Source organism: Trichomycterus rosablanca, chromosome 17, assembly GCF_030014385.1.
Source record: "Trichomycterus rosablanca isolate fTriRos1 chromosome 17, fTriRos1.hap1, whole genome shotgun sequence".
Taxonomy (NCBI): domain Eukaryota; kingdom Metazoa; phylum Chordata; class Actinopteri; order Siluriformes; family Trichomycteridae; genus Trichomycterus; species Trichomycterus rosablanca.
The window spans coordinates 18350641-18378434 of NC_086004.1; the positions used below are offsets into that span (position 1 = coordinate 18350641).

The 27794-nt window shown below is 41.1% G+C and overlaps 1 protein-coding gene across 1 annotated transcript; it reads right to left on the minus strand.

Moving 5' to 3' along the window:
• Positions 1-27794, minus strand: copb1 (COPI coat complex subunit beta 1). Its single transcript, XM_063012722.1, has 22 exons — positions 27680-27794; positions 24832-24980; positions 24494-24723; positions 24219-24388; positions 23050-23164; positions 22736-22828; positions 21519-21656; positions 20017-20136; positions 19448-19555; positions 19048-19194; positions 18793-18938; positions 17397-17493; positions 13223-13383; positions 12456-12576; positions 11166-11393; positions 9830-10009; positions 7282-7426; positions 5442-5561; positions 3077-3222; positions 2905-2994; positions 2650-2805; positions 1-313 (listed from the first exon to the last, which is right to left on the minus strand). The coding sequence occupies exons 2-22, from the start codon at positions 24920-24922 to the stop codon at positions 254-256; spliced, it is 2862 nt and encodes a 953-aa protein (XP_062868792.1). The 5' UTR covers positions 24923-24980; positions 27680-27794; the 3' UTR covers positions 1-253.

Sequence of the window (27794 nt, forward strand, 5' to 3'; positions counted from 1 at the left end):
TTACATATGTGTAACAATGTTTATTAGAGCTGATTACAGATACATGAGAGCACATAAGAGTCTTATTGTGTTTTAAATGTGAAGGAATTAACACATTTCACTGCTTTATCTGAACACAATGCATTTTGTGGGTACAAGAATCAGGACAGGCAGGAGGGACAAAAGAGCCAGGAGAGGAGTGATAAAGGAAATATAGAGCAAAGAAGGACACCAGAGCACTTCCAGTGGAATCCTAGTTGTCAGGCTATGGGCTTTATGAGGCAGATTTCTTCTGGGAGAGATTTATCTTGTCACCGAGACTCAATGCCATACCCTAGAAAGGAAATTCAGAAATTGTAAAAACAAGCACTTTGACTTGAGGCAGTTTTTATAATATACAGTCATGTATGATGGTAGGAATTGTACATCTGTGAGCAGTTACTGACAGATATGTCAGTGTTCAAGGGGGCTTGGGTGACCCAACAGCCCACTAATGGCTAGTTCACACTACTAGATGTGTCAGCTCTGAAGCAACTCGCGTTCGCTCGCTCTGTGTGAACAGTTCAGCGACTCGACTGAAGAAAAATATCAAGCATGTTAAATATCAGGGCCGCTCAGGTGGCGCAGCGGTAAAGTACGGTAGCGCACCAGAGTTGGGTTTCTAGATACATCGTATCGAAACTCAGCTCTGCCTTTCCGACTGTGTTGGGCGGCAGTATGAACAACATTTGGCTGTTGTTCAGGGTTAGGGGTAGAGTCGGAGCATAGGTCCTCATAACTGGTGCGACTGCGGCCCCTGCTGGTTGACTGACGGCGCCTGCACAGGGCTGAGGAATAACATTGAAGGGGGTGTGACCCTCCGTGCGCAGTGTCTCTCGGTGCATGAACTCGGCTCGTGCAGGTGAAAAATGCAGGCTGTACTGATTGTGTGCCGGAGGGGGCATAAGTCAGTTGAGTGGCGTCCTCAGTCGGCGGCAAAAGGGTCGAATCAGTATAGAGGACACAATCAGGGTAATTGGACACGACTAGAATACGGATAAAAATTGGGGAAAAAAAGTGGGAAAAAATAGGTGATTAAAAAAAACAGTGCGAGCAGGTGGCAGCGAGTGATATGTCGAACTACAAGCCAATGAGAATGTCAGATACGGGGTGAGGGGAAACCTAGGGGAGGAGTGTAAAAACATGGGACAGGGGCATAATATAGTTTCCATCAGAATACATCAGCACACACACAAGCTTTGTAGTATTTGTAATCTTGTCGTCCACGCAAAACCATAATACCCATGCTGCATTACAAACAATATTTAATGACCACTTACTACTACAGAACAGACAATTCCTGCTGGTCGTGTTGCCCAATCTACTCGGATTCATTTATTTTTCCTCCTTGCTTTTACGCTGCACATCAGCGCATAAACAACTTCGATGACATAAATTTTTTAAGACATATGTGGTATCATTAAACTCCTATAGCGCCAGTGCCCTCTGCTGTTTAAAGTGAATATCGATTCATTTTACATGTCAAATCGATTTGAATCGTGGATTTTTTTATCGGTTATTAGCTGTCTTATGGTGCATCGTTTCATCCCTAATGATAACGTATTACCGCACCGCTCAAGCCAAGTGCCGAGCAAAGCGGCAGCTTGCGTCAGAGCTCGCGGTGAGTGAAGCGCAAAATGCTTCTCATTAGGGCTGCACGATATTTCGTTTCGGTATCGCCATCGCGATGTGTGCATGCGCAAGTCACATCGCAGGACGTGCGATGTCACTTAATGCAAATTAAATCAAATACGTCATGCTACAACTTTTTTGCTGCTTGACACAACGAAAATTCACACCGTTCTCATTTTCCATGACATATCTACCAGTGTGTTCAAAAACCTAGTGAGCTGCCTTGCTGTACTACCTACATAGGCAGCTGCCTCAGTAGAGAGGATTCTAATAAGTCATTGACTTATAAGGCAGGTTATTCGAACGCGCTACTTAGCGATTCCACCGGGTTTTGCATTTAGCATTTAGCATCTTGCCATTAAAACCAATGGAATGAGGTGGGACAGCGCTAACATGTCAATATAACATCTCGATTCGTGTACAGAAAACGGTTACATTTGCTAACAAGCCCAAACTTAATATAAAATAAAAACTCGTTAAAAATCAATAATTATTTATTTACGTTTGAAAATAACTTTGTCCGCACCGCCAGCCATGTTTATTTTTCTGTGAGAGAAGAGATATTGAAGCTTTCTTAGTTTAATGCTCAGTTTCAACCAAGTACAAAGATGTAGCTTGTCATAATCTTTTGTATCCCTTGTAGGCACCACGCTTTTTTACAGATGAGCCCCTTATTTAGAGTAAGATACATGCATTATTAATATTATTAATAATGTAGTGAAAATTCCTGCATTTTTTTAATAATCGCAATATACTGTATATCGCAGGGGAAAAAAATTCCAATATCGTGCAGCCCTACTTCTCATGCTAAAGCACCTTTAGGGTGAAAATGTGTCATGGCACAATGAGTCACCAGAATGGAAAAAAAAACCAATTGATACAATTCATAAAAAGAAGAGGGGTGAGAGGAGTAATAATCCCGAAATCCTAATACTAACTATTTCAGGCTGACTAATATCTCCAATATCTGACGACACCAAAGTACTGCTAGTCTCTTACCTGGCTCTTGGCCCGGATGCGAATGTGACCATTGACTGGTGCGTCTGGGCCCAGGTGAATAGGTTTCTCGATGCTCACATTTGCCAGCGCGTCCTCGCCAAAAATGGAGCGGGCATACAGGTTGGCGGCCATGAAGCCGCAGACACCGGAAAGAGCCTGAATTTCATAAAACAAACAACAACCGGTTTGTAAAAATGTAGAATTTGATTGTACACGAGGCCATGGACTCTTAAGAGACATGTAGAGCAATAGTACCTTCTCTGGAGTCAAGCACTTCATGTTGGTGGAGCCCAGAATATGCTGAAGGTAATCGTTCAGCTCTGTGATGTTGGTGTTCACTGTAACCTGTATAGGAAGAACAATGATTGAATAAAAGAAAGAAATATTATAAGCCTAACTATCAACAGCATAAGCTCTCTTTACTCGCCTTGTTTTCCCACTCGAATTCCGCCCACATCTGTCTGAACTCAGCATCAGTACAGGAGGCTGGCTGAATGTAGTCCATGATGTCAATGTGGATATCGCTGAGAACCACACAGTTCCTGTCGCTGGCTGCTCCGGACACATCGTACACTGCAATCCATACCATAAATATCAGTATGACACAAAAAAATTTAATAATAATAATAATAAATATTAATCCCAGGCTCATCTCAACGTCATCGTATTAGCCATATATTAAGACCATTATTTTACAATATGCTAGGGTTGTCAAATTAGTGTGTGGATGCCTATCAGATTGTCCTAAGCACTGCAGAATATATTGGACTATAAAAAGTCCAATTGTATAGCACAATACATCCTTAAGAGACTATGGACAAAAATGACTAGTCACTCTGTATTAATGCACATAATAGACCAATAAGCTCATCATACACTTACATATAATTACACTAACAAACCAAATCCAGCAAACAGATAAGTAGGGCTGCCACTAATGACTATTTTTCTATTGACTATTGATTAATCGATTAATCTAAACGATTAATTTTCCTCCAAAAAATTTAATTCAGTCTCATTTAAGCTTATTTTATTTTAACAACGAACTGTACGGCATAATAATATGGCACAGAACTAAATGTGAACAGGGTTTATGTCCACATTATCAAATTCTCAAGTGCTCCATATTAAACAAAGTGCAGCATGTGTTTATGGCATTCCGTACACAAAGCAAAGTGCTTCAACTTACAGCAGAAATAAAATAGTTAGAGGTGGGCACGTCTCATCAAGTCCAACGTACAGTAACGACAGAATGAGCCCAGATTCTAACCTACACATTCACTCAAAAATGACTTCACATTCTAAGCAATGTAAACAAAGTGGTAAGTGTTTCACATGAGAAGCTTTTTGCGCTTTGAGAGCCACGGCAACCGCAAAAATTGCGAGCCCAACACAGCAAAGTGCACGGCGGTCTAACTGAACTCGCTAAGAAATACGGTATTCCAAGATCTCTGTGATTAGGAAGCTTAATGAAACAATATAGAAGTAAAAATGCACCCTAACTGAACTTGCTAAGGAATACGGTATTCCAAGATCTGTGCGATTAAGAAGCTTAATGAAACAATATAGAAGTAAAAATGCACCCTAACTGAACTAAGAAATACGATATTCCAAGATCTGCGCGATTAAGAAGCTTAATGAAACAATATAGACATCGCACTAGTGCTGCTGTGGTACCATTAAAGCTTTCCACAGTGTACAAACCACATTTTGTTTTGTGCCAGTTTTAAGTACTCCCAAACATTTGATAATTTGGGTCATTGAAAACTTTGGGCTTTTCTTTGAAAGCTCTCTACAATCGGCCTCTGACTGCTGCAGACGGCATTTTTTAAGACTGCGCTTAATGCCGCCAACCAGTGACTGGACCAAATACAACTTAGGTCATGTACGCAGCAAGTAGTGCTGAGGGAAATCATATGAAATTAAAAAGGATAATTTATAAACATGGTTTTAAAAACGATGCATCGACTTAAAATATTGACGTCGACTAGGTCGACCAATCGCAGCAGCCCTACAGATAAGCCCACTACACGAATCATTTATTCAGTTGGTTTGATTCTTAATGCCATGTAAGCAGCTTTGGCTATTATTGTGGCTGAATAAAATCATAGTGGAAATGTATATATCTTCATATGGATTGGAGTGTTGTTTGAGTAACTGTGATGGTGTAGAGTTTAATTCATTTTTTCATATCTTATATAGCATTTTTAAGTCCTTTTTAGAATTTTAGAGGTTGGGGGGGGTTAGGTGAAGAAACGGATGTGGGTCTCTCTCTGTCACAATGCGATTACGTTCTCTGCCGGCTGATTAGAGGCACCTGCACAAGAGATGACGGAGAGTGCCCTTAGGGTGTGTCTCTCCGCATGCAACGCTAGGTGGCGCCAAATTCATCAATGTGTGGGTGGCAAAGATGCATCTGGCTGCTGCTCGTGTTTAGGAGGGGATATGGGTTAGCTTCGATCTCCTCTGTCAGGGCAGGGTTCGGCATAGACAGAGAGGAAGCACGATGCAAACTGAACAATTGGATGCGCTAAAGGGGGAGAAAAAGAGGTAAAAAAAATAATAATAATAAAATAAAATAAAAAATAAAAAACATAAAATGTGATAAACGTTTCCCGTTTTGCCAAGTCTCTGCGGTGTATGTTATTAAGGCTGGTCTGACATCAGATGGTGGGTTAGGACATTGTTAGACAAGTCTGCTTGCTCATTTCCTTTAAGGCCGCAGTGTCCTGAACATATTCAGTAGATTTAATGAACGTATATTTTGTCTGCACAACCCCAAACATACATACCGATATTTCCAAATATGATGCCATTCTCCGTGGAGGCCACTTTGACATTGGCCTTGATGTTGGCAAAGTCATATGGAGCCAGCGTGAGAGGAGATGGCTTCTCCACCAGCTTTAGGTCACCTACACAATCAAAACATTAACATACAGTGCCTTGCAAAAGTATTCAGCCCCCTTGAACTTTTCAACCTTTTGCCACATTTCAGGCTTCAAACATAACGATATGAAATTGTAATTTTTTGTGAAGAATCAACAACAAGTGGGACACAATTGTGAAGTGGAACGAAATTTATTGGATATTTTAAACTTTTTTTAGAAATAAAAAACTAAAAAGTGGGGCGTGCAATATTATTCAGCCCCTTTACTTTCAGTGCAGCAAACTCACTCCAGAAGTTCAGTGAGGATCTCTGAATGATCCAATGTTGACCTAAATGACTGATGGTGATAAATAGAATCCACCTGTGTGTAATCAAGTCTCTGTATAAATGCACCTGCTCTGTGACAGTCTCAGAGTTCTGTTTAAAGTGCAGAGAGCATCATGAAGACCAAGGAACACACCAGGCAGGTCCGAGATACTGTTGTGGAGAAGTTTAAAGCCGGATTTGGATACAAAAAGATTTCCCAAGCTTTAAACATCTCAAGGAGCACTGTGCAAGCGATCATATTGAAATGGAAGGAGTATCAGACCACTGCAAATCTACCAAGACCCGGCCGTCCCTCTAAACTTTCAGCTCAAACAAGGAGAAGACTGATCAGAGATGCAGCCAAGAGGCCCATGATCACTCTGAATGAACTGCAGAGATCTACAGCTGAGGTGGGAGACTCTGTCCATAGGACACAATCAGTCGTACACTGCACAAATCTGGCCTTTATGGAAGAGTGGCAAGAAGAAAGCCATTTCTCAAAGATATCTATAAAAAGTCACCTGGGAGACACACCAAACATGTGGAAGAAGGTGCTCTGGTCAGATGAAACCAAAATCGAACTTTTTGGCCACAATGCAAAACGTTATGTTTGGCGTAAAAGCAACACAGCTCATCACCCTGAACACACCATCCCCACTGTCAAACATGGTGGTGGCAGCATCATGGTTTGGGCCTGCTTTTCTTCAGCAGGGACAGGGAAGATGGTTAAAATTGATGGCAAGATGGATGGAGCCAAATACAGGACCATTCTGGAAGAAAACCTGTTGCAGTCTGCAAAAGACCTGAGACTGGGACGGAGATTTATCTTCCAACAAGACAATGATCCAAAACATAAAGCAAAATCTACAATGGAATGGTTCACAAATAAACGTATCCAGGTGTTAGAATGGCCAAGTCAAAGTCCAGACCTGAATCCCATCGAGAATCTGTGGAAAGAGCTGAAAACTGCTGTTCACAAACGCTCTCCATCCAACCTCACTGAGCTCGAGCTGTTTTGCAAGGAAGAATGGGCAAAAATTTCAGTATCTCGATGTGCAAAACTAATAGAGACATACCCCAAGCGACTTGCAGCTGTAATCGCAGCAAAAGGTGGCGCTACAAAGTATTAACGCAAGGGGGCTGAATAATATTGCACGCCCCACTTTTCAATTTTTTATTTCTAAAAAAAGTTTAAAATATCCAATAAATTTCGTTCCACTTCACGATTGTGTCCCACTTGTTGTTGATTCTTCACAAAAAATTACAATTTCATATCGTTATGTTTGAAGCCTGAAATGTGGCAAAAGGTTGAAAAGTTCAAGGGGGCTGAATACTTTTGCAAGGCACTGTATGTATTATATAATCACATATATTATCTTTGATATTTGAGAATGTGTTTTAAATATATAGAAACAACATGGCTTTAAAATATAAGGTACCCAATGTGGCCAGTTCCAGTGTGCAGTTCTGCAGGGTGTCACTGGTTTGGTTGACCACCAGCACGTCCAGCACTATGTCGTACTGGTTGACGTGGACGTATGCCTCGGCGTAGACTGGATCAGAGAAACCGGTCAGCTGTGTGACCTGTGGGGAATATTAACAAATATTAAGACACTGGCAAAGGCAGCAAATATGAAAATCTGAAATATGAAAATCCCCTGCTGGTGTGCACTACACTTTTCCACACTTCTTCTCCATTTTCATGTTTCACCAGCAATTTATTCTGGTCAGGGTCGTAGTGGGCCCAGTCCCTCCAGATTCACGAGAGCATGATGCAGTATCAAACCCCAGACAGGGCGACAATCCATCCAACTGACCGATAGGACCACTTGGATTCAAACTCTGGACTCTTTTTGATATTTGACCACTGCTTTAAGTTGGTCAGGGTTGTAGTGGGCTCTCAGACATAGTCAATCATAACTGTATGTAGACGCCAGACCAGCCAATAGCACCACTATGGATTTTAACCCTGGATCCCAGCGATAATGGGCTAGCATGATTTACCACTAAGCCACCCAAGCACTCCTGTATTGGGAACGTATTGTCTTATTATGGGTATCATTACTACACACATTACTACAGATAAGTACACATTTAATCTATTAAAATTTGTAATAGTAAAGATTTATGATAATGCATTTAATTAAGATTGTATTGCATTACAGAATAGAGAAAAAGACACTGATCATTCTGGTTAAGTTTTGCACAGAAGAAGCACCCTTTCTTCGGCGTAGTTTATCCGACTCCATCTTTGCTGTTCTTACCACTCAGATTTCATCTTGACTAATTGTACACGTAAACCTATAATTTACACATGCGCAAAATATTGGTGTAGATGTATTTCTTAACAGCTCTTAATCTGGTTTAATTCCCAGGTCGAGTGGTCCGGGTTCTTTCTGTGTGAAGTTTGCATGTTCTCCCCATGTCTGCGTGGGTTTCTCCCGGGAGCTCCAGTTTCCTCCCACAAGTCAGACAAGCAAGTGAGGTGAATTGGATATACCCAATTGTCCATGACTTGAGCTGATAAATCTTGTGTAACCAGTAACTGTCCTGTCATGAATGTAACCAAAGTGAGTAAAACATGACTTTAAAATCCTAATAAACCTAAATAATAATAAGCTGAAATCTAATTTGCAAAGCAACAAGTAGCACTGCTGAGATCACAACAAGACCACAGGCTGAATCGGATTTTCCAACGCTAGATAGGAACACTATAAAAGGTAAACGTTCAGTAGCACTGATGCTTTAATGGTGACATCTGGTGTTTAAACAGTGCAAGTGCAGTTGATGAACTGACCCAATGTTTTATACTAAATACCAGGCGAGTCAAAATTATGTTAACACTAATGGATCTCTTCCCAGTGAAATGTGTGTCCGGGCTTTAAATGGTACTGTTGCCCGCTGGTTTTTGTGTTGTTAAACATGATGGCGAACAGGTTGAGACTGTCCATTTCATCAGCTTCACTACTGACTGTAGTCCATCTGTCTCTCTGCATGCTTTGTTAGCCCTCTTTCATGCTGTTCTTTAATGGATCGTTCTCAGCACTGCAGTGACACTGACATGGTGGTGGTGTGTTAGTGTGTTGTGCTGGTACGAGTGGATAAGGCACAGCTGTCACTGCTGGACTGAGAATAGTCCACCAACCAAAAATATCCAGCCAGAAGGTCTAGAAGATGACCAACTCAAACAGCAGCAATAGATGGGTGGACCAACTAAGTAGGAGTGTCTAATAGAGTGGACACAGTATTTAAAAACTCCAGCAACGCTGCTGTGTCTGATCTACTCATACCAGCACAACACACACTAACACACCACCACCATGTAAGTGTCACTACAGTGCTGAGAATGATCCACCACCTGAATAATACCTGTTCTGTGGTGGTCTTGTGGGGGCCTGACCATTGAAGAACAGGGTGAAAGCAGGCTAAAATGGTATGTAGAGAAAAAGCTGGACTAAAGTCAATAATTGTAGAACTTTCAAGTGCTTCTATACAGTAAGTGGGGCTGATAAAATGGACAGTGAGTGTAGAAACAAAAAGGTGGTTTTAATGTTATGGCTGATCTGTGTATGAAGTATGTTTTGTGAATAAATGGTTTCTGCCATTTAAGTGTTAACATAATTTTGACCCACCATGTATATAATGCACACAGTAACATTTTTGCATTAAGATGCGCAATAATATATCTATAAAATTATTTATAACTTTAAACATCAGAATGTATTAATCAAAATAAATGAATTTAAAATTGAAGTGCTTTTTTTTTTTGTCAGGCTTTTACATTCAGGATTTTTATTACCATTAAAACAATTTAACTGTTCTGAAGCTTCTTAAAACAAGTTAATAAACTGCAACATAAAAGCTGCACCACCACACATGGGTAAGGATGCGAGTGGTGTAATCTAGAAACTGCTGTACAAGATGTACCGTTATTATACTACGAATTTTACAATGTTCTACCTCAGTGGGAAACTCATGCTCTCTGACCTTGTTGAGTTTAGATGCGAGGGGGTCGGACGCCTCCTTCCTCTGCGTGTTGCCCATGGCGGCCAGCAGACTGAGCTGGAACTGGTCCTCCTTGGAGCTCGTCTCATTCTTGGCTGTTAGCTGCATGAAGGAGATGGGGTCGTCGGCATGTACTGTCACATTCCGTTTCTCTGATTCTTTCTGTGGGTCACAAAAGAGCAACAAAACAGTCACATCCTAATGTTAGTCATACTTTTTAGCTCGTTAGAATGTAGTTTGGAATAGTATTAGTACTAGTATTTACCAAAGAAGCATCTAAAGAGCTGCAATCTACATTTTATTTCATTTAATGGCAGGGCAGTTGTAGCCTAGCAGTTAAGGTACTGGACTGGTAATTAAAAGGTTACTGGTTTAAGCCCTATCACTGCCAGGTTGTCACTGTTGGGCCCTTGAGCAAGGCCCTTAACCCTCAATTGCTTAGACAATATACTGTCACAATACTGTAAGTCGCTTTGAATAAAAGCGTCCGCTAAATGCCAAAAATGTAAATGTAGTGGTAATTTTTTACCACCGCTATACCCTGGTCAGAGTCACGGTCTGCTTTCTCACAGGACGCCAATCTGTTGCAGGGCCTCGACCACCCAACCCCCCACCTCAGACATAGCCAGATATGTCTGTATGTAGATGCCTGACCAGCCGATAGCACTTCTGGAGATTCAAACGATACTAGACTGCTGTACCGACAATGTGATAAAAGCAATCTAGTTAATAATCTATGTACAGTATTAAGCAATACCACAGATTAAGTCATGCTGTCATACTGAATATCATACATTCATTAATCGTTTCCTTAACTCCCTAAACACATATAGTCCTGGACTGCTGCCAGACAATACAAGCATATTACTCCATGCTAAATGGCTAACTTTGTTTGGTTAGGTCATCTCCTTACTGCAGACCAGCTACTTTGTACCATGTACAAACACCAACAATATTTGTTGTATATTATTAATGGTTATGCGCAAGGTGCTTGGATTATGCAGCAACCTAATACACAAGCTCACGACTTCAAAGCGCAAAGAGTCCGAGTTTAAATCTCAGCCTCAGCAGTGCTACCGGTTTGATTAGGCATCCTACAGACACGATTGGCTAAGTCTGATGGAGGGAAGGTTGGACAATATGCACAATATGCAAAGGGATAAATAGAAAGCAACACCTACTACAGAATGCACCCAGGTTTGTATTAAAAAAAGTGACCAGAATGTAGGTGGTGCAAACTTCAACTTCCTTTTTTAGATAGAATAAAAGCAGTACTGATATCAAATGCACAGATTAGATAGATTCATCCCAGATTTACCTTCTGGGAGAGCTTCTCCTCCTCCAGACGCACAGTGAGCATGTGCGACAGAGACTTGCGGCACTCCTTGTTGAAGATGTCGTTCATGAGTGGCGGGCACTCTGCCAGCACCTTGAGGCACAAAGAGATGCGCTCCACGTCGTCGTCTGTGATCTGCTTTTTGGGCAGCGATGACTTGCCCAGGTGTAGCACTGTAGCCATGATCAGCATGGCTTCAGCCACAAAGGACTAAACACAAAGGACAAATACATTTGTAAAAGAGGTCATGATTAAACATCTAATAAATAACAAAGTACACTATATTGCCAAAAGTATTCGCTTGTCTGTCTTCACACGCATATGTACTCGAGTGACATCCCATTCTCAATCCATAGGGTTTAATATGATGTCAGCCCACCCTTTCAAACTGTTTCCACAAAGTTGGGAGCATGAAATTGTCCAAAATCTCTTGCTATACTGAAGCATTAAGAGTTCCTTTCACTGTAACTAAGGGGCCGAGCCCAACTCCTGAAATACAATCCCACACCATAATCCTCCTCCACCAAACTTTACACTTGTTACAATGCAGTCAGACAAGTACCGTTCTCCTGGCAACCTCCAAACCCAGACTCGTCCATCGGATTGCCAGACCCGAGAAGTGTGATTGGTCACTCCAGAGAACACGTCTCCACTGCTCTAGAGTCCAGTGGCGGCGTGCTTTACACCACTGCATCCGTTGCTTTGCACTGCGCTTGGTGATGTAAGGCTTGGATGCAGCTGCTCGGCCATGGAAACCCATTCCATGAAGCTCTCTACGCACTGTTCTTGAGCTAATCTGAAGGCCACATGAAGTTTGGAGGTCTGTAGCGATCGACTCTGCAGAAAGTTGCCGACCTCTGCGCACTATGCGCCTCAGCATCCGCTGACCCCGCTCTGTTATTTTATGTGGCTACCACTTGGTGGCTGAGTTGCTGTCGTTCCCAATCGCTTCCAATTTGTTATAATACCACTGACAGCCGACTGTGGAATATTTAGTAGCGAGGGAATTTCACAACTGGACTTGTTGCACAGGTGGCATCCTATCACAGTACCACGCTGGAATTCACTGCGTGTCCTGAGAGCGACCCATTCTGTCACTAATGTTTGTAGAAGCAGTCTGCATGCCTAGGTGCTTGGTTTTAAAAAGCTGTGGCCATGGAAGTGATTGGAACTCCTGAATTCAATGATCTGGATGGGTGAGTGAATACTTTTGGCAATATAGTGTATATGATGATAATAATAATAATAATAGGTCAAGTGAAAGATGAGTACGTTTTGCTTTTTCTTGTCTGTAACGATGACTAGGTAGCGCAGGGCTACTTTGGTGAGTGTGGTGGCAAGAGATGCAGCGACGTAGAAATCTCCATCTAAGAGGAACCCCCTCAGTGGAGGTCTGCCATCAGAAAACAAAAACAACAGCAGCTTAATGATGCGAACATTTTTTACATGTTTTACACACTTTGGTTACATTCATGACAGGACAGGTAATTACTGGTTACACAAGATTCATCAGTTCACGTTTAATGTCGAACACAGTCGTGGACAATTTCGTATCTCCAATTCACCTTACTTGCATGCCTTTGGACTGTGGGAAGAAAACCGGTGCCCCCAGAGGACAACCACACAGACATGGGGAGAACATGCAAACTCCACACAGAAAGGACCCCAACCTCTCCACCTGGGAATTGAATCTAGGACCTTCTTTCAATGAGGCAACAGTTATTATACAACTTAACCAATTAATGATTATCCAAACAGGGAAAGAGCACACCAACCACAGGTATTATATTTTGGGATGGATGTATGCGGGTTATGCATAATTATGTATACTGTATATATTCTATAATAAGTATCTTTTTGTATATCTTTTTGTATATAAGTAGTGCATATTAGCGTGTAGAATAGTCCCACCTTGTGGTGAGCAAATAACACAATACATCGTCTTCCATAGTGCTTTACATGTTCCGCTACATACGTTTGGATTTCACTCTACACAATATTTGAATGTTATAATTTTGTAAAAGCAATAGTGAACATACCTGTCCTCCTCTTTCTTGGAGGGTCTGGAGGAGCTAAGGGCACTCTGAGTGGCATAGGTGCCCATCTCTGTAACGAGTTTCTGAGCAGGTGCCGCACTCACCTCCTCTTCCGGCTTCAGTTCGCCAGCCTCCTTTTTGATTTCATTCTCAACTATTGGGATCTACACACGAACACAAAACATTTCTTAACTGTGTGTGGCTGCAGAGAGTGAAAACATGAATTAACAAAATAGAAAATGTAGTGTATGATGATCAAATCTTCACTTAATATGCTCTGTAAAACCAATCCAAACCTAATTAAATAATAATTATTAAACAAGAAAACATAAATTTCTTTCCTTATTTTTCTATTTTATTCTACTTCTATTTACTCTACTTACTGTACTTACACTGTATTAGAGCTGCTGTAACACTCGAATTTCCCCCATGGGGATCAATAAAGGAATCTTATCTATCTATCTTATCTATCTAATAATAATACATTTTATTTGTTGGCGCCTTTCATGACACTCAAGGTCACCTTACATCAACTAAAACAAGAAATAAAACATACAATAAGTTATTACAACTACAACAAACAAATGATCACAACATCAAACATAAAACAAAAAGTACAAGATATGTTAAAGTGAATAAGCCAGTTTAAAAAGATGAGTTTTAAGAGCTGTTTTGAATTCTGCGATGGATTGCAATGTTCGAATATGGGTGGGGAGTGTGTTCCAGAGTTTAGGTGAAACATAGGAGAAAGCCCTGGTACCCATTGTACTAAGGTTAATGGCTGGTTCTGCCAATAAACCTGCTGAGGAAGATCGCAACGAGCGGGAAGGAGTGTAACACTGTAGAAGGTCTGTGAGATATGCAGGGGATAAATTATGAAGTGCCTTGAATGTCAGTAATAAAATTTTAAAATTGATCCGTTGCGATACTGGGAGCCAATGCAGATCAGCAGTGGTGTGACATGCTCAGTGGACTTGGTGCATGTAATTATCCGTGCTGCTGAGTTCTGGATATGTTGAAGTCTTTGAATAAGTTTTTTGGGAATGCCAGCCAGGATTGCATTGCAGTAGTCAATTCGTGATGTGACTAATGCATTGACTAAGACTTCCGTGGAGTGCTGTGATAAGACAGGCCTCAGTCTGGAGATATTTCGCAGGTGGAAAAAAGCAATCCGGGAAACATTATTTATGTGAGTTGAAAAAGAAAGGGTACTATCCAAGATAACACCAAGGCTCTTAACATGGGTGGACACAGGTATGATATCCTCAGCAACGGAAAATGAACTAATATTATTTTTCGAAAGCGCAGCCTTAGATCCAATAAGAAGTATCTCGGTTTTACTACTATTTCGTTTTAAATAGTTGTTTGTCATCCATGTATGTACATCACGGAGACAAGCAGTAAGAGTAATCGGAGGAGTAGTAGAAGTTGGCTTAGTGGATACATAAAGCTGCGTGTCATCAGCATAGCAATGAAAATGAATGCCATAATGCCGAAAAATATTGCCAAGCGGAAGGAGATAAATGTTAAACAGGAGCGGTCCCAGCACTGAACCCTGTGGAACTCCATTACAAACGGTGAGACACTCTGACCTGTGATTCTGGATCTGTACAAACTGTGTTCTGTCAGCGAGGTAGGAGGCAAACCACTGATTCACAGTGCCACAGACCCCAATGCTAGCCAGGCGATCCATGAGGAGCTGATGGGATATGGTGTCAAAGGCAGCACTGAGGTCAAGGAGAATAAGAATAGAAAGTAAGCCAGAATCAGCTGCTCTAAGGAGGTCATTGGTTAACTTAACCAGTGCAGTTTCTGTGCTGTGTTTAGGGCGGAAACCGGATTGGAATCTTTCAAAAAGATTATTATTATGAAGGTGAAGGTGAAGCTGAAGTTGAGCTGCAACCACTTTCTCAAGGATTTTGGAAATGAATGGTAAATTTGAAATTGGCCGATAGTTGTTTAAATCAGAAAGGTCTAAACCAGGTTTCTTCAGAGTTGGTCGGATTATGGCAACTTTCAGTGAAGGGGGAACTATACCAGTGGTCAAGGAAGAGTTAATAATTCTACATATGATGGAAATGATCGAAGGCAAACAAACTTTTAGTAGGGATGTAGGAATTGGGTCCAAAAAACAAGTAGACATACTGGACTTGGAAACGAGTTCAAAAATATGACTTTCAGTTGGAAGACTAAAGTCACATAAAACAGAGGGTGAGAACAGATCTGTGATGCTTGCAGACAGTGAGTCAGACTGCACAGTTATTTCAGAGGACAGCTGCTCATGAATTGTGCAAATTTTGGAATTGAAAAACTTCAAAAAAGCTGAGCATTGTTCCTTAGTGCTGATACTGTTCATGTCGTGTGCAGGTGGCTGGAGTAGTCTTTTCACTGTTGAAAAGAGACACTTAGTATTCCCTTCACCTGCATTGATGATATTTGCATAGTGAGAAATTTTCACTGCTGAGAGGACATCTTTATAGTGCAGCATATGATCAAGGTACATTTGTTTATGCACAGTCAGTCCAGTCCTAGTGTAGAGCCGCTCCAAGCGCCGGCCAACCACCTTAAGTTCGCGTAATTCAGGTGTATACCAGGGGGCAGTATGGGCAAATGAGACAGCACGTATTTTTAGTGGGGCCAAACAATCAAGCGCTGAGGATAAATTATTATTGTAATATTCGACCAGATCCATGGTAGAGGAAACTGAGGCTGAGATCGGACTAGACGTGATTAACCTGGCAAAGTTCTCTGGATTAACATGTCTAATGTTTCGATATGACATCATACGATGCACCTTAGATTTACTAAGTTGTAAATTAGCATTAAATAACACAGCTTTATGGTCTGAAATGGGTATCTCAGCTGAAGAAATATCATAAGGTGTAATGCCAGAGCAGCAAACTAAATCAAGGATATGGCCCTTACTGTGTGTTACAAAATTCACACTTTGAGAAAGATCAAAGCAGTCTAATACTGCTTTAAAATCTTTTGTGAACATGTTTTCAGAGTTATCAAAATGAACATTAAAGTCTCCCAATAAAATGATATTAGGAGACATTGCACTAAGAGTGGTTAAAAGTGTTGATAGTTCATTAATGAAACTACTTGATGATGACTTGGGGGGTCTGTACAGAACAGCAATGATGGTGGGTGTGGAACAGAGCTTCACAACCAACAGTTCAAATGACGTCTGATCAGGTAACGAGAGTGGCGTTAGTTGTATACTCTCGCGATAGATCAGCGCGAGTCCACCTCCCTTACCGGAGGAACGCGATTTACATATGTAAACAAATCCTGGTGGAACTGCGGAGTTCAGGTGTAGAAAGTCATTCTGTGGCTGCCAAGTATCTATCTATCTATCTATCTATCTATCTATCTATCTATCTATCTATCTATCTATCTATCTATCTATCTATCTATCTATCTATCTATCTATCTATCTATCTATCTATCTATCTATCTATCTATCTATCTATCTATAAACAAACTGTATATTAATAAAAAAAAAAGGCTTATCATAACCAAAAACCCTTTTGAAGGTGCTCAGGTGGTGCAGCTGTAAATTACACTAGCCCACTACTGCTGGGATCCGAGTTTTAATCCCCAGCGGTGTCATCAACCACCTGTGAGTCCACATACAGGCATAACTGACTGCGTATCGGGAGGGGAGGCGGTGGCAGAGGCTGTGTGATAAATGGGTGACCTGCCCGGGGTGTGTTACTGCTTTGAGCCCAAAGATTCTAGAGAAACTGGACCCACGGAACCTGGTAAAAGTGCAGGTTAAAGCAACAGTTGGCAAACTGCACACTTGTCGCAGGGGCATGCGTTGGGTACGGCCCTCTTGGTCATACCTCCTCAGGTCAGAAGCAGTAGAGGAGATACAAGTGCGTGATCAGATATGATTGGAAGAAAAAGGGGAAAATACTTAATTTAAAAAAATTTCAAATTTATGTTTATTATTATTAAACATTATCTAGTAAAAATCATGAAACAGATCAGTATGGATATGATTTTATAAAGCAAATAAACCAAATTTGTACTACCGTCTTCTCGACTAATACCTAATAACAACTAAAACATGAAAAAGCATATTTTCAAAGCTGTTGGCAAAATTGTGCAAAGCATTTTGGAAGCAACGCAATTTAAAAGGTTAATTTAGATGTTTTAAAAAGCTCACCTCTCCAAGAGACCTTCGTACTTCAGTCATAACACTCTGGATGTCATCTTTGGTGCTGCAGTATTCTCCCAGAATCCACAGCGCTCCTCTAAAAATTCTAAATCCACAAACAAATCAAAGGGTTTGCACAGAAAAAAGCAGGAGCTACAGTATGCAATTATAATCTAAAGCAACTATAACGCCCATAGATATGTGATAACTAGAGATGGACCGATCGGGTTTTTTGGCATCGATTGCGATCTCCGATCTCCTTTCAGGGCAATCGGCCGATAGTCGATTTCGATCGGGGTGGGGTGGGGGGGGGGGGATGACATGCAATTTTTAGCGCAAAATCAGCAGTAAATAATAAAGTAACCAAACAATTATTTTTTTCACCCACAGGAGACATATCTTATTAGTCTAACTGACCACACACACACACAGGTTTAATGTTATCCAGTTTAGTCTGAAAAAAACTTAAAAAGAGCCTCACAGTGAAGATAAACCGAAAGCAACAGCGTGTGTGTTTCTTTAAAAAAACGCTTTGTTCACAGTGTCGCTTTAAATGATTCTGATTCAGGAGTCGAATGTGACGCGTAAGTTTCTCTCTCCGTTTTTACTGTTATTAATAAATGCTGTGGTTTTAAATAAACACCAGCTACTACAGAACATTTTGTGTGACTTTCTTACATTAAAAAGCTTAATTAAACCGCTATTACCACAGAGCGGTCACCGAGTCAGACTCGTTCCGTCTGTGGAGCTAAAAGTTCTGATTACCCTAAAAGTTTAGCAGATGATCCTGAACTAACGAATTTGGTAATGAATAAACTTTTGCCTCTGATTGGCTCTGTAACGTTTCTGTTCTCATTTACATCAAAAGCAAGAACCACTTACGATTTACCAAACTGAACACGAGTTTGAATAATGTGCTGATAGAATCGACTCAGATGTAACCGGGTTGAATTATCTTTTTAAAGTAAATATTTCAGTCAGCAAAATTACATCATATGTATGATGCACAACGTTAATTCTGTTATTTTAGGTCGTGAAGAGCTTTCATGATGGTTTCTGTATGATGGTTGATGAATGGTGATGTGATGGTTCGTGTTTTGTAGCGCAAAGTCTGGATCAATCCACTGAGCTGTTAAGCTTAACATGATCTTTATATATCAAGTGATCGGATCGGCTACATTTGGGAAATATCGTCCGATCGTCGATAGCATATTTTGATTGAAAATCGGCCGATATCGATTTAAAGTCGATCGATCGCCCCATCTCTAGTGATAACTTAAAATAACATATCAAGGATGTATTGTTACTTTGCACCCTATGGTTCTGGGTAAACTTTAGACGCCTATGACCGCCAATTAGGATTAAGTGGTTGATAAAGATGAATGAATGATCCCCAAAGACTCACTTGACAGCTTTGATGGAGTGGAACACCTCCAGCATTTTCTCTATGATAAGAGGTCTGAGGTTGTCAAACCTCTGGATGGCTTCCCGCACAAATTCCAGCACATCTGCGGCAGCTGCTTCATTTGTGTCACTCAGAAACTCCATCAGCTAAGAAACAAACATCACATACAAACACCATGTACACCACAGGTTAGACCGCTGCACCAGTCAAGTACCCGCGCACTCTACGATAATTACGGACTTTAATAACACTCACCACTGGAATGACGTTGGCAGCCATGTCAGGGAAGCGCACGCTGCAGGAGTGGAGAGTGCGGACCAACAGCTGTCTGTATTTGTCCGTGTCTTCATGTTCGGTTACATTATTGGTCTTGATCACTTCCTTTTTCAGCACAATAACCAACTGCAAAAAAAGATTGAGTCTTGTTCATAAGCAACTACACAGTTTGCAGGTTTAAATCCTAGCCCACATGAATAGCAGTCAGAAAAAACTAGTGGTATGCAGCTTTTGAAGAACTTCTGTAAGTGTATACTTGACATGAAGTACAGTTAACCCATTTTGTACTGGATTGTTCTTTTACACCCAGAGACCTAAGCCACACTGCAAATCATCAAAGTGGGATCCAGTCTCATTAGCACAGCACAAACTGACCCACCTCCTCCACATTACGAGATGACACGAGGTCCAGAGCCAGCTGCAGCGTCTTCTTCCGCACCTCAAGGTCAGGGGTGGTCAGGACTCTCAGGATATCCATAACCAGATCCTAAATTCAGAACAGAACTGTTATCCACCACATGTTTTCTGCCCACATGAATATTAGAATAGAATGCCTTTATTTGTCATATATACAGATGTGCAGTACAATAGTCTTTTTCCACATATCCCAGCTTCTTTTGAAAGCTGAGGTGACAGCGTAGGGTGAGCCATGATACAGCGGCCCTCGCTCAAGCTTAGTGGAAGCAGAGCTGGGATTCAAACTCTCAACCTTTCAATTGATAGCCCAAGGCTCTACCCACTAGGCTACCACTGTGCCCTATTAAACAGTACATTGCTATGTAAGTGGATTAAAAATAAACATTTTCTATCTATTAGAAAGCAGCTCTCCTTACTATGGTAATAATTTAAAGGCAACATTATGAGAATCATTTTTAGATCATGTAAAAGTCAAAAGTTTAGATACACAGTTGTTGGCCTGTAACAAAGATCCAAGTGTGAAGTGTTTACCTGGAGAACACGCTCATGAGTGGGGTGTTCCTTCAGCTCAATTAGTCGGTCCAGCACGATAAGCTTGACGTTATTATCACTTTCCTTAATGATCAAGTCAATGTAACATTGAGCAGCAGCCTGGAAGCACATTGGAATAAAAGCAAGATTATTATAGCTATACTTATATATATATATATACAGGGGTTGGACAATGAAACTGAAACACCTGTCATTTTAGTGTGGGAGGTTTCATGGCTAAATTGGACCAGTCTGGTGGCCAATCTTCATTAATTGCACATTGCACCAGTAAGAGCAGAGTGTGAAGGTTCAATTAGCAGGGTAAGAGCACAGTTTTGCTCAAAATATTGCAATGCACACACCATTATGGGTGACATACCAGAGTTCAAAAGAGGACAAATTGTTGGTGCACGTCTTGCTGGCGCATCTGTGACCAAGACAGCAAGTCTTTGTGATGTATCAAGAGCCACGGTATCCAGGGTAATGTCAGCATACCACCAAGAAGGACAAACCACATTAACAGGATTAACTGTGGACGCAAGAGGAAGCTGTCTGAAAGGGATGTTCGGGTGCTAACCCGGATTGTATCCAAAAAACATAAAACCACGGCTGCCCAAATCACGGCAGAATTAAATGTGCACCTCAACTCTCCTGTTTCCACCAGAACTGTCCGTCGGGAGCTCCACAGGGTCAATATACACGGCCGGGCTGCTATAGCCAAACCTTTGGTCACTCGTGCCGATGCCAAACGTCGGTTTCAATGGTGCAAGGAGCGCAAATCTTGGGCTGTGGACAATGTGAAACATGTATTGTTCTCTGATGAGTCCACCTTTACTGTTTTCCCCACATCCGGGAGAGTTACGGTGTGGAGAAGCCCCAAAGAAGCGTACCACCCAGACTGTTGCATGCCCAGAGTGAAGCATGGGGGTGGATCAGTGATGGTTTGGGCTGCCATATCATGGCATTCCCTTGGCCCAATACTTGTGCTAGATGGGCGCGTCACTGCCAAGGACTACCGAACCATTCTGGAGGACCATGTGCATCCAATGGTTCAAACATTGTATCCTGAAGGCGGTGCCGTGTATCAGGATGACAATGCACCAATACACACAGCAAGACTGGTGAAAGATTGGTTTGATGAACATGAAAGTGAAGTTGAACATCTCCCATGGCCTGCACAGTCACCAGATCTAAATATTATTGAGCCACTTTGGGGTGTTTTGGAGAAGCGAGTCAGGAAACGTTTTCCTCCACCAGCATCACGTAGTGACCTGGCCACTATCCTGCAAGAAGAATGGCTTAAAATCCCTCTGACCACTGTGCAGGACTTGTATATGTCATTTCCAAGACGAATTGATGCTGTATTGGCCGCAAAAGGAGGCCCTACACCATACTAATAAATTATTGTGGTCTAAAACCAGGTGTTTCAGTTTCATTGTCCAACCCCTGTATATATACTTATATATAATACATTTTGCTGATGCTATAATAACTGATGGTACCTTAATGGCAGTGGGTGCGCTTGACAAAGTGACCAGGGTGCCAGCTGCTTCATATTTCACAGCAGGGCTGGAGGACTGGAGCAGATTGTAAATGCAACGGATGAAGCGGGCTCTCTCGGAGGGGTTAGCATGGCATACCTACATAGAGATCAGATTATTGGTGTAAAGCAACAAAATACATTAAACAAAAAAATCTATACTGACAATCTGGCCTTAATTTAGAATTAAAACACCAGTCAGCCAAAACAATAAAACCGCCTGCATAATATTCTATAGACACCCTTGTAGTAGTGTGTGTAAATAATCTGCCTCATAAGTTCGATATCGCATTAGAATCCTCTCTACCTAGACAGCTCTCTAGGTAGGCAGTAGGCAGCTCACTAGGTTTTCAGACAGACTCATTGTCTGCAACAATGCTTAGTTAAATGGTACATGTCAAACCAACATTTACACAGTATCAGGGTATCCAGGGTTTCCTAGCAAAACATTGCCCAGAGCATCACGCTGCCTCTGTTAGCTGGCATTCTTGCCATCGCAAACCTGGTACCATCTCTTTCCCAGGTACGCACTGCACGAAAACATGCTTCATTATAGCAGGCCACTTTCTTCCATGGCTTCATGGTCCAGTTTTGATGCTCTTTTTTGGCAGTTGACAGAAGTCAGCTTGGGCATTCTGACCTAACTGTGGCTACACAGTCCCATACCTATCAATCATAGCAGAATTCATTTTTTCAAAAAATTTGCTAGGGCTTTTGTAGGATACAAACATTTTGTAGGATGTACCACATTTACATTTTCAGCATTTAGCAGACGCTTTTATCCAAAGCGACTTACATTATACAGTCTAAGCAATTGAGGAGACTTACAGTGGTAACCTGGCAGTGGTGGGTTTGAACCAGCAACCTTCTGCTTACTAGCCCAGTACTCTAATCGCTAGGCTACAACTGCCCTGTACCAGATGGGCTAGTCTTTGCTCTCCACATGCAGTCTAGCCATCACAATTAGGCCCTTGTCAAATTCACTCTGTCCAATATTTGCCAAACTTTGACAGGTATTACTGTAACAAGATAATCATTGTTTTCTACATCACCTCTCGGTGGCTTTAATGTCATGTCGGACTGGTGGTATTTGAGGATATTACAGAAAGAAATTGCTAATAATTGTAGAAAACATTTGTGGAGCATAGTATGTTTAAGAAAAAAAACAATGATTCTCACCTTATAGATCAGTTCAACAATGACCAGCTGCAGAATGTCTCCAAATGTGTGTACCTGATCAATGCAGGTGCTCAGGTAATCAAGAGCTCTATCCTGGAATTACAACAACAACAAAATACTATAAGGACAAAAACAACCTTTGTATTTGCTGTTAGATCATCTTAATATGTGCTTGTATGATATATATTACATATTTTTTAAACTAGTTGTAATTATTATTATTTATATTTAAAAAAATGATATAAAATTAAGTATATTCTTCCAACGCTGTAGCGAGACCTTGAGTCTTCTCTTTAAAAAACTAAATGATTCACCTGGTCAGCATGGATCAGCATCATGAACGCATTTCTTTTGCAGCTTGCATCTTTTTCATTGACAAGGAAATCATGGATCAGCTCTGGTGCATCTGGGATCAAATGTTCAAAGTTCCTGAATAAAGGCAAAAAGAAAGAAATAAGCAATAAAATGACAGCAAAAATAGAGTTACACAGAGTGGATGTGCTTAACTGGCCTGCCTGCATACATATCTGTCTTCTATTAAAAATGTATGATGCAGCATAAAGAGGGGAATTAGACAACAGTGACTACGGACTGTTGAGCATCTAAATTCTTGGATCAAGCAAACATTTTTAGACATGTTGCAGGCATTAAATTATTATTCTTTTTTTTTAAATATTTTGTTTATGCATTTTCTCCCCTTTTTCTCCCTTTTAGCGCATCCAATCGCCCGATTGCGTCATGCTTCCTCTCCACCAATGCCGATCCCTGCTCTGATTGAGGAGAACGAAGCTAACCCACGCCCCCTCCGACACATGGGCAGCATGTCGTATGCATCTTATCACCTACACTTTGACGAGTGCGGTGCAGCTCAGCGTTGTGTACGGAGAGACACACCCTGAGAGCACTCTTTTCTGATCTCTGTGCAGGCGCCATCAATCAGCCAGCAGAGGTCGTAACTGCACCAGTCATGGAAGAGAGACCCCATCCGGCTTAGTCCCGCCCATATCTGAACAACAGGCCAATCGTTGTTCATGTGCCTTAGCCGGCAGGCAGAGCTGAGATTCGATACGATGTAATTAAGATCCCAGCCTTGGTTCCAGCTTGTGTTTTTACCGCTGCGCCACCTGAGCGGCCTCGCGTGCATCAAATTCGAATTGATATTTTATTTATTTAAAATACAATAAAAAGTTAACCCCCCCGGACACCCGGCCAGGTCGGTGGCTCTGCTGAGATTCAAACTCGCAAGAAAATGGTTAATTTTTAACTGCAACTACTAAGATTTTATAAACAAAAGACTTAAATGAAATCAAAATTTGCTTTCAAATTTTATTAAGTTCCATATAAAAACATACATAATAATTTAGACATGCTTGAGAAAAAGCAAATTACCTCATGACAAGCTATAACAACTATTATTGGTAATTACTACCTACCATTGCACTATTTCATAGATGTTCTGCTTCTGTTAGCCATACACACTCACCTGTAGATAGTATAGATGGCGAGAACGGCATTGCGACGCACATAGCTGTGGCGGTGCTCCAGGCAGGCGCGGATGGCTGGCATCAGAGGCTCCAGCAGCTCAGCCTCCTTCAGCTTGCACAGGAAGCGCAGTGTGGAGCCCCGGATGAACTCATTGGGATGCTGAAGATCCTAGACCAGGCATATTACAACTCTCAGAACTACTGCAGTAACAAAACCATGCAAACCATCAACATTTTCTCTGACTGCAAAACTTCGATAATGGCTGAAAGTTACCTTGCGGTAAGCATCGCAGACCAGGATCATTTCCTGAAGGAGTTTGCCATCAGGGGTCGTTTTGGGCACAATCTCCCAAAAGACTAGCAGCAGCTTTTTGATGGTGTGGTCTTGAAGTGGGAGCACGAAGCGGATAATGGTCATTAAAAGGCCTGGAAGTTTCTCACCATTCAGGATCATGATGATCACCTTCTTTAAGGCTTCTGTCTTTGCTTTTATCTCCCCCTTTTCTGTTTCAGAAAAAGAAGTACAGGTTTGTTTGCGCATTTGTTTGTGCGACAATTGTATTGGAGTAACACAATACAGATAATACAAAAACAAACTCAGTATTTAATTACCTAAATCTGTCTTAAGGCTGACTTCTGATGGGGGTTCAGCGTCAGAAGTGACATTAATCAGGGTATAACACACGTTCTCTGCTGCTGTCATGATGCCAGACAGTTCCTCCTCCCTTTAGACACCAGTCAGTGATTACAAATGTGATTTCCTACAGACACAAAACAAAAACAGGTCAACATTCTTGATCTCTGATTTTTCAATCAAATGCATGTGTACATTCTAAGCAAACAGCTAATGTGGTGTCACAAGACACTGTAACACATTTTTCTGATACATTCATTTTCATGCTACGCCACCGCTTTATCCTGGTCAGGGTCAAAGTGGGTATGGCTTTCACAAAATCACTGGGCCCAATGCAAGAACACAAACAGGACAGCAATTCATCTTAGGGCCTCAGCCAATACCGTAACACTGTCTGTCAGTTATTGGTAAAATGTTGCATTCCTATTAATATCAACTGCTCATAAATGTATCATTATTCAACACTGCATTATCTCTTTACTTTTTATCAATAGCAAGTCACGGTGGCTAAGTGGGTAGCACTGTCGCCTCACAGCAAGGTCCTGGGTTCAATCCCCAGGTGGGGTGGTTCGGGGCCTTTCTGTGTGGAGTTTGCATGTTCTCCCCATGTCCGCGTGGGTTTCCCCTGGGTGCTCCGGTTTCCTCCCACAGTCCAAAGACATGCAAGTGAGGTGAATTGGAGATATGAAATTGTACATGACTGTGTTCGATATAACCTTGTGAACTGATGAATCTTGTGTAATGAGTAACTACCATTCCTGTCATGAGTGTAACCAAAGTGTAAGACATGACGTTAAAATCCTAACAAACAAACAAACATCAACAGCAAGTGTTGAAAGGTATTCTAGAAGATTCTTAGCAAGCTCACATCTCTCTCATGTGTCAGCTATATATAAATTATAAATAATTTTTCATCTGGGAATGTAACTGTTGTCACTTTCACTGTCTGTATAAGCACTGACAATGTTGCAACATGAATCAGTATTGATGAATCAACACATAAGCTTCACTTTTTAAGTGAAATATCTAAATACATGCCACACACTAATATTCATTAAGTGTTAAAACATGATTAACACTTTTAACCAATCACTTCTTTTATATATTTCCATCTAAATCCCTCTACTTGAGGACATAATTCTGGAATATGGGAACACCATAAGGAATGACTGTTTGTCTTGTTCAGAATGTTATCATATTTTTGGCTATTATTCAATCATGCAACACAATCACTTTTCCACCAGAAGGATGCACATACAGCAGACCCTTGACTTACAAAACACACACATCACATTTCAGTCCAGTACGTGTGCTGTACCATACACCATATTAAATTTACTTCTTTTTTTTTTATAAAATGTATCTACCAGAAACAACAATAACTCTCATATTTCTCTATTATTTCCTTCTTTAGTTCAATAGTGTTGTATTTTGTAGGTGTAATTGCATGAAAGAAAGTGGTAGTTGCTCGTTACACAAGCTTCATCAGTTCTCAAGTTTAATGTCAAACACAGTGGACAATTTTGTATCTCCAATTCACCTCCCTTACATGTTTTTATACTGTGGGAGGAAACCGAAGCTCCCGGAGGAAACCCAAGTAGACACAAAGAAAACATGCAAACTCCACACAGAAAGGACCCAGACCCGCCCCACCTGGGGATCAAACCCAGGGCCTTCTTGCTGTTAGGCGACAGGGCTACCCACTGAGCCACCGTGCCGCTCGAACAGTAGTATGACTTTATGACTTTTTTTTCATTGCTCTGTGGTCCAGGTTTTCTGCTCTTTACACCAAAGCATTTTAGCACGGGCTTTTGATACAAATGATAGTGGGGGATCAAATCCTCACTCTGCCAAGCAGACACTGTTGGGGTCTTGACCCCATATGCTCAGCGAAAGCTGTATAATTGGCTGACCATGCACTTTGATCCCAGCATTTCATTGTACTGTACAAGCATATATGACAAATCAAAAAGGTTCCAGACATAAAACAAATTGTGAAAATTGGGGTTGGGGGCATCTTTGAACGTTGATCCTTAATATTAAAGATATTTTTTTTAGTCAGACCATCTCAATTAAAGATTGGTTTAGACTAAATCATGTGCTTGTTTAATCCAATGTATGTATCGTCGACTTGCAACCACTGTTTTACTTTTATTTACTTTTATTTGTCTTAGGAGGCCATGATTCTGAATTTTTCACCTTTTGAAAGCGACAATCTGCATCTGCAATTGGGGCCAATGTTAAAACAAAGCAAAGTACAGAAATCGTTTTATATAAGCTAACTGACCCGTTTAAAAGTCCTGATAATGATCCATATGTTAATGAAAATTAGAATGCTAATCGGTTACATTAACGGTTTAGTTTTCAGTAAATGACAGCGCAAGCTATCCAGCTAGCTAGCTAACTAGTATACAAAAGTCCTGCTAGCGCAATACAAAAAAGACAAAAACACATAAAATATGTCTATTTTAATTAATAACAAGTTTTACACGACCCGCGTTTTATCGACAACACGACAAACTGGTGTTATTCGGTTTTTCAAAAAGTCCGAGCGAAAGCTATTTAGCATTAGCATGCTAACAGGCTACGTCTACTCTCACATACTACCATACTACTTAGTATGATTGGCCATAGAAGCTCTACGGCTCAACGTACTTTCTTTGCATACTTCTAGTACAGTAGTATGCATTTTCAAGTCTAGCCTGCTCGCTGCCTACGTGGCTATGTAATAACAACAACGAAGTGTGAAATAATACATATTGTGTCAGAAAATAACTAAATGACTCTACTTTATGCTAAAATGCAATAAAACTGCTTTATATTTACCTTTTTGTCCAAGTTCCTTCCCTCTCGCTGTGTTTCTCTGTATCCGTGTTTGATATGGTGCCTGATCCTTAAACTGAGGAGTGACGTGGAATCTGACAGAGTTGGCCACATCAAT

Excerpts from the sequence above, each read along its gene's own strand:
- copb1 (XM_063012722.1), bottom strand. The coding sequence starts at position 24,922 with ATGACAGCAGCAGAGAACGTGTGTTATACCCTGATTAATGTCACTTCT. Across the intron at positions 17,494-18,792 it reads CACTCCATCAAAGCTGTCAA|AATTTTTAGAGGAGCGCTGT; the intron begins GTGAGTCTTTGG and ends TTGTGGATTTAG. Across the intron at positions 11,394-12,455 it reads CAGACAAGAAAAAGCAAAAC|TCCTTTGTGGCTGAAGCCAT; the intron begins GTACTCATCTTT and ends CTTTGTGTTTAG.